The sequence below is a fragment of the Hakea prostrata genome, unplaced genomic scaffold, assembly GCF_041222555.1.
Source record: "Hakea prostrata isolate BN-2017 unplaced genomic scaffold, UWA_Hpros_2 contig_10, whole genome shotgun sequence".
NCBI classification, from domain to species: Eukaryota; Viridiplantae; Streptophyta; class Magnoliopsida; order Proteales; family Proteaceae; genus Hakea; species Hakea prostrata.
The window spans coordinates 101,297-110,263 of record NW_028291129.1 but is presented as its reverse complement, the minus strand read 5'-3'; the positions used below and the strand labels follow the sequence as shown (position 1 = coordinate 110,263).

Genomic DNA, 8,967 nt, shown 5'->3' with positions numbered 1-8,967 from the left:
TAATCGTTTCTTCGGGAATTACTCGATCATCCCCCACACTTTCTTGTCGGGAACGTCCATTTGTTCGTCTTACCATGACTTGAAGGTTTTGTCGCTTCCCACAGACGGCGCCAAACTGATGCGGATCAATTATGCTTCTGGATCCGACTGAGCCTCCTCTCGTATCCGGGACGATGAGTCCTGCAAGAAAGGTTAGATGCGGGCCGGCTTGTGTGCCGGGCAACCGCCTCCGATGGCAAAGTCAGATGATGAACCGAATGAGGTATCGTGCAAAAGCTACACAAGATTATGCTCAAAGTGTATTGGTTGCTTACCGGAGGGGTAGATCTATGCATTTATAGTGCGGGTGTTTACCTTTTACGTGTTTGGTAAGTTGGCCTGACAAGGACTGATGTTTCTCCTCGGATCATGCTCCCTTGTCGTTAGCCCCCTTCAATCAGCTGTCGAGTTGACCTTCTATAATAAGGATGATTGCTATATTTGTGGCGTACGTTACGCCTTCGGTTATAGAAGATCGGCATCCTTCCCGACTAACAGCAATGTGGAGCCCCATTCAGCTGGGACCCGATTACGTTGCATCATGATATGGTCGGGTGTAACCCGTTTAATATGACGGTACCCATTAACTCGGGTTATACCCGCCTGGTGCATATCTGGGGGGGCTTCCGTATCGAAACCCTTTGGGTTTTTTGTGTTTTTTTTTGGGGTTAATTTTTTTTGTTGCCCCCCAATCCAATAACCAAAAAAAAGGGTTGGCTTTGGGGGTGTTTACACACTTTTTTTTTTTATTGTTGAAAACCTTTTGGTGTGGTTTTGTTGTTGTTTTTTTTTTAATGTGTTGTTTTGTTTGTTTTTTTTTTTTTTTTTTTTTAATAAAAAATAATTAATTTTATTTTTTTTGTTTGGGTGGGGAGGAGGGGGGGGGGAGGAAAAAAAAAAAAAAAAAAAAAAAAAAAAAAAAAAAAAAGGGGGGGAGGGGGGGAGGGGGGGGGGGAGGGGGGGGTGGTTGGTGGGTGTTGGTTGGGTTTTATTGTTTTGAAAAATGAGAAAAAAAAAAAAAAAGGATGTGAAAATTGGATTAGTTCGTTTTTGAAAACGAAAGAACGGCTTATTCTACCAAATGTTTTTTGGCGTTTTTCGACATTCTAAGAACGAAATAATGTTAAAAATTGTTTCTTTGGTCCGGTACCAAATGCGCCCTAAGATGAGACGATGAATGACTTCTAGTTACAAGGCAAAACCCCGTCCAGCTTGGTTCAATTCTTTGCAAAAGCACCTGCAACAATCAAGGTGGGCTTACTAACGGTCGACCAGTTAAAGGGGAACGGTAATCAATGCAGAAACCTCAGCATCAGTCGGTCCATTTACGGAGATTCCAGGTACAGAAACGAACCCAACATGCTTTCAAAGTAATACTATATAGATCATTATCAATAACAAGCGCCCGTGGCCTAATGGATAAGGCGTCTGACTTCTAATCAGGCGATTGTGGGTTCGAGTCCCACCGGGCGTGTGCGTCTTTTTTGTTTTTTTTTGATTTCTTTTACAGAAGAATTCTAGGTATTCTTTCATGTTGTGTGAACTACATCCACCTTGACTTCAAACGATGAAACTACGAACAAACTAAATTTCATTGGTTTAATGCTTCCCATGATTAACTCTGCCAAAGTGGATGCATGAAATCCTAGTTTTCTTAGTACCTGGTCTATAAAATCCCATTCAACATGATCATATGTTTTCGTCATATACAACTTCATGGCCATGTGATATGGTTCTTGCCTCACTTCTTACTTTTCGTGTAGTAATAAACCTCAACCAATGGGGTCGGTCCAAGTGAAAAGCAGTTTGGTCTGCTTAAGCAATGTTTCGGTATCGAAACTTTATAGATGCAAAAAATTCCTACTGGGAAACTCACCCACCACAGCCAAGTGTGCGACCTGGGTCGAACACCAAATAAGTCAGGGCAAAGCCTTAAAAACCGAAGTTGACAATAAAAAAAAAACAACCTCATGAGCCGTCATCAGTGTCTTAGAGATTGAACTGCCTGACAGAAAGGCTGTTTGATGACAATCCACAATGGAGGCTAAAAATGGTGTTAACCAAGTAGGACAAAATTTTGAAATTACTTTTGAGGCCACTCCACATGAACTAATTGATAAGCAATCGTTTACAGTTTTTTTTTTTTTTTTTTTTTGAGTAAGAAGAAAAACTTCATTCAAAGAAACTTCTAAAAAATCAGAAAGTTTTCTGCATGCAAACATAAGGTTTAAACAGAAATCCAAAACCAAAGAGAAGAATTGATCAAACATTTTAGTGTTTTATCGAATTACACAGAGAAACAAACATCTAGAAGCAAAGGTCTCAGTGACAAAACCGTCCACGACATGGAAGTTCACTGAGCATTATCCATCACCATATACCACGAAGTGAGAAACTTATCAAACTTTTAAATCATTTAATTAGTGAACATACAATATGGTTTTAGGTTTCTGCTTAAGGCATTGTCAAATAACAAAAACTGAAGGTGGCATTAGCCATGCTAGACATGCAATCAAAGAAGCGTATCTTATACATTATTAACAACGATAATAATTAAAAGTAAATACATTATACATATATTTGAAGTTAAATACATGTGTTCTTAGTTAGAAACTTATTTAGGAGGTGTTTGTTTCTTAATTCTGATTAGGAACCTCTCTTGAATAGTAAATAAAACATTAAAACGCAAAGAAGGGCGTGTATATGGCTTTGAACTTCCCCACACTCTTTATAATATTAGAAGCAATGATACATGAAAGAAAATATCATTTTTAACAATATTTTTTTATAGAACACTTTTTTCAATGTTTATGAATATTAGAATGACTATTGTTGGTTCTACCTATTATTTTTTTGTTTAAATTTAACTAGAGCCATACGTAATTTGATGATTTTCATGCAATTTTACTCTTCTTGTTATGTACTTAACATACAATATGATACAAATGAAACATCTCTTAGAATCACCCAACTGATATATGATACTTTAAACCTCAATCTGGACCAATATAAAAATGACTTAGATCTGCCATAAATAACCAAAATCTAGGTTTCATTGAATAAGTGATTGAATTAGTCAAAAAATTACTAAAAAAATATATGATGGTTCCACAAAAAATTGGCGTTTTTTCCGAGTTTACTTTTAACCGCTTCCCTATTTTCCGTTGAGCTACTTTCTTTTTCTATATCCAACCATCGCTGCATCCTCCGCCGCTACCGCCGTGATCTCCATTATCGCCACTTCTCACCTATCTCCTTCACCGGCTAGGGTCCCTCAATCAATCGATTGTTGAAAAAGATCAACTCCTTTCTTAAAGAAGATCTTTCCTTCGCATCTCCAATAAGAACTACGGGGAACCCTTGCTCCGATCCCCGGAACGAGATGTAGGCCTCACGGATGCGCCCTTACCTTGTCGAAGAACCTAGAACCCCGGATTTTGATTTGTTAGTTGAAGCCCTGCTAAGGGCATTCCATCCAGCGTAAGCATCTGGATAGCCTAAGGGTATAGGACACCGATACGGAGGCCCCGCTCTCTTGGGCTTCCTTCCCAAACGGATAAAAGGGGGAGCGAGCTTTCAACCCCGGAAAGACTTCGCTGACACACACAAGATCTTCGCGCCAATTGTTGCATTCTACCAAAGGTGAGCCACCCAAAATTTTAAAAAATACTAGGTTTTGCAGAATAATGATGAAGCTTATTACATAATTAAAAAAATCTCAACCACAATATTGCAGTGCTATGAAGCAAATAAAAAATGTTAATTGAATGATATTTTTGCCTTAATTCATTATCTAGTTTATAAGAAAAAAAAAAATCTCTTTTGTCCATGAGATTTGACTCCCAAACCTTGACTTGAGTAGTTGAGTATCTCAAAAGGGAAGAAAAATAGGATTTTAAAACCCAAACCGCTTCATAGCAAATTAACAATGCTCTTTCATGAAATGGGGAATGTATATAACTGATCCCATTTAGTTTGGTTAAAGCTGTTCTTCGTTTCAATCCATTATTCCACCCTAATTTATTTTCTTAATCCATTGATTGCATCTCAGTTTTTAAACCACATTACTAAGATTTATATTCTATTTTTCAATTTTTTATTTGGGTAGAAATTTCTTCAAAATTCGAAGCATAAGAAATGAAAGCGAGACTATTTGTCGATTTGTTTATATACATTGAACAAAAGTAATAGAACTACATGTTTATACAAGAAAAGTTGAAAGGAATGAACAGAAACCAGACAAATTGCAACTGAATAATGGAAATCATCAGCTGACGCAAGACGGGTCGGGCTTTCTATTGGCTGAAATTTGCTGTTCTTGCTGCTGCTTCTTCTGCTTCTGAAGTTCAATCAATTCGATTTCTTTATGTTGAAGGAGAAGAACCATTTTCTCATTTTCAAGCTTCATTCTTTCGTTCTGGATCTTCGTTCTTTTCATCTCTCTCTCTTTCTTCCCCCTAAACTTGATCCATTTCAATCTCTGCTTCTCCAGCTCGAATGCTTTGTACTCGTAACTCACTTTCTGCTCTTCCAGTTGCAACATTTTGATGCTCATCCACTGCCTCTTCTCCCGTTTACTCTTCGTCCCATCTTGAAGCACACTCATTAATTCCGAACTTAGTTGCTGCATTGCAGGCGATGACAACAAAGCTGGTGGCGAAGAAGTAGAAGAAGACAACATTGACATTCCATTTCTCTGTCTCTTCTTCTCTTCTTCTTCTTCCTCGTCATCGTCTTCATCATCATTGTCTTCTTCTTCATCATCATCTTGGTCGTCATCTTCTTCATCTGCTTCCTCTTTTCGGATTCCTTCCAGACCCACCTTCAGTCCCTGTGTTTCATTCCAAATTTTGGGACTATTGAGAGCGCCATTGTTTTCAGAGGAATGGAGACAAAGCTGAGGCGGTGAATGTTGGGTTGAATCTACCGACACTTCGGCGGAGGAGTGATGGCCAGCGGCGGCGGTGTGGAAAGCGCACATCTCCCTGTAAAAGAGGTGTTTTGAGTTGAGCAATTTTCTCATCTCCTCTTTCACCTTTGGAGAGAGATTATCCATTTTATCAAGTAAGCTCTGGTTCTCCACAACCTTACAAGCCATTCCTCCCTTACCCAGAACATCGTTTAATCTCTTGTACCTCTTGTTCAGATCATTGAACTTGTCTTCACACTGCTGTGGAGAAACATAGAAACCCTTGTCCATCATGGCCTTGGAAACCGATTTCCACTTACCCTTAACCCCACCGGCCTTCCTCTTGCCGTTTGTCGAAGGGTCGGTGGTGGTGGCGACTTCTCCTCCTCCTCCGCCGCCACCACCACCACCACCTTCGTCGCCGATGTAGAAAACAATCATGATGAGAAGCTTCACCATATTGTCAGTCCATTTCATCCTATGCCAAGGAGGCGTTCGTTTCTTCCCATCTCCGCCGGTTTCTTCTTCGTTGTCGCTCCATGTCGTTTGTAGCTGTTGCTTGGGTGTTGCAGATGATGAGAAGTTCACCATCTGCTGGTGCTTGTGTTGTGTCTGTTGCAGAGGCATCTCTAAACCCAGCATTCCAGCCGTTATGCCCGGCAACATCCCTCCACTGGTCGGCATGAGTAAGAAACTGGAAGTTTTTCTTCTTCTGAAAGAGAAATTAATTCAAGCTGAAAGACCCAAGAACCTCTATAAGGGCCTAGAGCTATAGAAGAATCTATCTCCCTGAGAGAACCCACAATTGCAGAAGTTCGTCTAGGTGGGTTGAGGATTTTAGAAGTTTTACTTTTTTCTTAAAATTAAATGTAGTAATCCACCTTTACTAGATCTTTAACTTTTTTAGCCTAAAATCAGGATAAAAGAACAGATCTTTAGAGACACTGTGAAGGGATTTCACATTATAAGCAAAAGGGAAAGAAGGTAGGTAAGATGACACCAAATGAAACCAGGACAAGTTAGATAAGAGAAGAAGGAGATGGACTCATAAAAAAGAGGTGGGATGGAGAGAGTGAGAGAGAGAGAGATAGAGAGAGAGCCAGTGGTTTTAAGTTCTTAACTAGAGGCAAAGCTATGGCTGGCTGGAGGAAATGTGGTCACCCCACTGCCCATGGTTTTGAGTTGGGTGGAATCCACAGGATTAAAAAAGCTGTCCAATGTGTTTAAGATCCACTGAGTCTCACCTCCAAATTAGAATCCTTTTAAGATGGAAAGAATTGAAGTTATGAATCTAAATTAAAAAAAAAAAAAATAAAAAAAAATAATAATAATAAAAAAAAATAATAATGCAAATGGAAAGTATAGTATAAGACAAAGTTTCTGGATCCAAATCTTCACCGGCCCCTTGCTTGTTCATTAGTCTCTAAAAAAAAAAAAAAAAAAAAAAAATTCTCTTCAATGGTCATAGAGTGAAATGACTGTCCTACCCTTGTTTGGGATTCAGAGAGTAAAGATAGTAACGAATTGAATTATATATTATAAAGGGATAATTACTGTTGCCTCCCTGTAGTTTGATTTTATTACTAATAAAACCCTGTTCTTTATGAAATTACTGTTGCCCCCTTCCTTATAATGGAGTTAAGTTGCCGTTAAATTTGAATATGTAATGTCTAATTTGTCCTTCATTAAAATTAAGAAATCAAAAGACGATGCTTCCCCCATTTATAAAACCAGATTAAATGTCAATTTTACCCTAAATTTCATTTATTTTGAATTAATGAAATGGGCAAAATCCAAATCCAATTTGGTTTCCCACCCTCACTAAACTTCATTTATTCTGAAAAATTTTTAGGTGATATTCAGTTTCCAATTTGAGTTGAATTTGATTTTCCTTCCTCTTCGGTTTCTATTTGAGTTTTATTCAATCATTCTTTATTTATTTGGTGGTGTTATTTATTATTATTTTTTTTTGGAAAATAAAACGGATTATAGTTATTTTTTTTGTCCACAATTAATTAAGGGTACTACTGTAACTTGACAAAAAGGTAAATAAATAAAAGATAAGTATAAGGGTATTTTGGGGTTTTTGAGAAAATATAAAGATACCACATCATCAGTTAGAACTTAACGGTAGGGGACAATAGTAATTATAAACAAAGTTGAAGGTTGGATTAGTAATTTTGAAAAGTACAGGGGATACAATAGTAATAAAATCAAAGTACAGGGGGTCAATAGTAATTATCCCTATTATAAAAGTTCTAAATTCGAACTTCGGTCTCTCTATATTTTCTCTCACCTTACTTTTCATTTCGGAACAATTCAAAAAAAAATAAAAAAAAAAATTAAATCATAAATTGTATTTTAGGGGTTTTAACCATTTGTTAGAATATCCTCTTGATACTTTTCTGCGTATTTTATTTGAATTGATGTGGATTAATGAATTTTCATTGTTTTCGGGTTTGGGTTTTAATAGTAAAACCAATCATCAGAAAAAAAAAAGCAGTAAAACCTACAACAATTTTAGGATTCTTTTGAATTGTATACCATATACTAATGCCTGTTTGGTTACATGAATTTAGAGATTTCAAATCTCTAGATTCATGAATTTGAGAATTATACCTGTTTGGTTGTAAAAATCTCTAGATTCATGAAATCTAGATATTCATATTTTTACACTAAAAACATGAATTTGTAGATTTATGGGTAAGGGGTGAAATCCAGAGATTTCAAAAAAGCTATACATTTAGGGCCTGTTTGGTTACATGAGTCTAAAGATTTCAAATATCTAAAGATTTCAAATCTATAGACTTCAAATCTATGGAGTCATAATTTATAAAATTAAGTGTTTGGTTGTGGAATGAAATCTGTGGATTCATCCTAAAAAATATTTGATCGACGTTGATTTTTGTGAATGTGCAAATGTATAGCTTTTTTGAAATCTCTGGATTTCATTCCTTACTCATAAATCTACAGATTTACGTTTTTAGTGTAAAAAGGTGAATCTATAGAATTCATGAATCTAGAGATTTTTACAACCAAACGGGTATAATTCTCAGATTCATGAATCAAAAGATTTGAAATCTCTAGATTTATGTAACGAAACAGGCCCTACACATTCATAAAAATCACGTCGATCAAATAGTTTTTTAGGATGAATCCATAGATTTCATTCCACAACCAAACATTTAATTTTATAAATTATGACTCCACAAATTTGAAATCTATAGATTTGAAATCTCTAGATATTTGAAATCTCCAAACTCATGTAAGGGCCTGTTTGGTTATATGAATTCAGAGATTTGAAATCTTTAGATTCATGAATGCGAGATTTATACCCGTTTGGTTGTGAAAATCCCTGAATTCATGAAATCTAGAGATTCATCCTTTTACACTAAAAACGTAAATATGTAGATTTATGGGTATGAGGTGAAATCTAGAGATTTCATCCCTACTATAAAAATGCTAAACATTTTTGTATTCACAAAAATTACAGATGAATCCCACGATTTCATCCACATGTTCGATTAACCAAACAATTAATTTTATGAATTATGACTCCATAGATTTGAAATTTCTAGATATTTGAAATCTCGAGACTCATTTAGGGTCTGTTTGGTTACTTGAGTCTGGAGATTTCAAAATCTAGAGATTTCAAATCTATAGATTTCAAATTTATGGAGTCATGGTTAAAATTAACTGTTTGGTTAGGCCTGAATCTTTGGAATGAAATCTGTAAATTTATCCTGAAATAATATCTATGGAGTCATGGTTCAAATGTTTAGTGCTTTTATAGTAGGGGTGAAATCTCTGGACTTCACCTCATACCCATAAATCTACAGATTCATGTTTTTAGTGTAAAAAGGTGAATCCCTAGAATTCATGAATCCAGGGATTCACGACCAAACGAGCATAAATCTCCTATTTGTAAATCTAGAGAATTCAAATCTCTGGATTCATGAATCTGATAATTATACCCGTTTGGTTGTATAAATCTCTAGATTCATGAATTCTATAGATTC

General features: G+C 36.3%; 1 protein-coding gene and 1 non-coding gene across 2 annotated transcripts; one reads left to right on the top strand and one right to left on the bottom strand.

Moving 5' to 3' along the window:
- Window positions 1-1,440: 1,440 nt before the first annotated feature.
- Window positions 1,441-1,513, top strand: TRNAR-UCU (transfer RNA arginine (anticodon UCU)). The gene has a single exon. It is a non-coding gene; the product is annotated as a tRNA-Arg (tRNA).
- A 2,793-nt stretch (window positions 1,514-4,306) lies between these two features.
- Window positions 4,307-5,961, bottom strand: LOC148999412 (uncharacterized). The gene has a single exon (XM_089141164.1). The coding sequence runs from the start codon at window positions 5,630-5,632 to the stop codon at window positions 4,307-4,309; it is 1,326 nt and encodes a 441-aa protein (XP_088997290.1). The 5' UTR covers window positions 5,633-5,961.
- Window positions 5,962-8,967: the final 3,006 nt, after the last annotated feature.

Coding starts and splice junctions, on each gene's coding strand:
- LOC148999412 (XM_089141164.1), bottom strand. CDS start 5,632: ATGCCGACCAGTGGAGGGATGTTGCCGGGCATAACGGCTGGAATGCTG.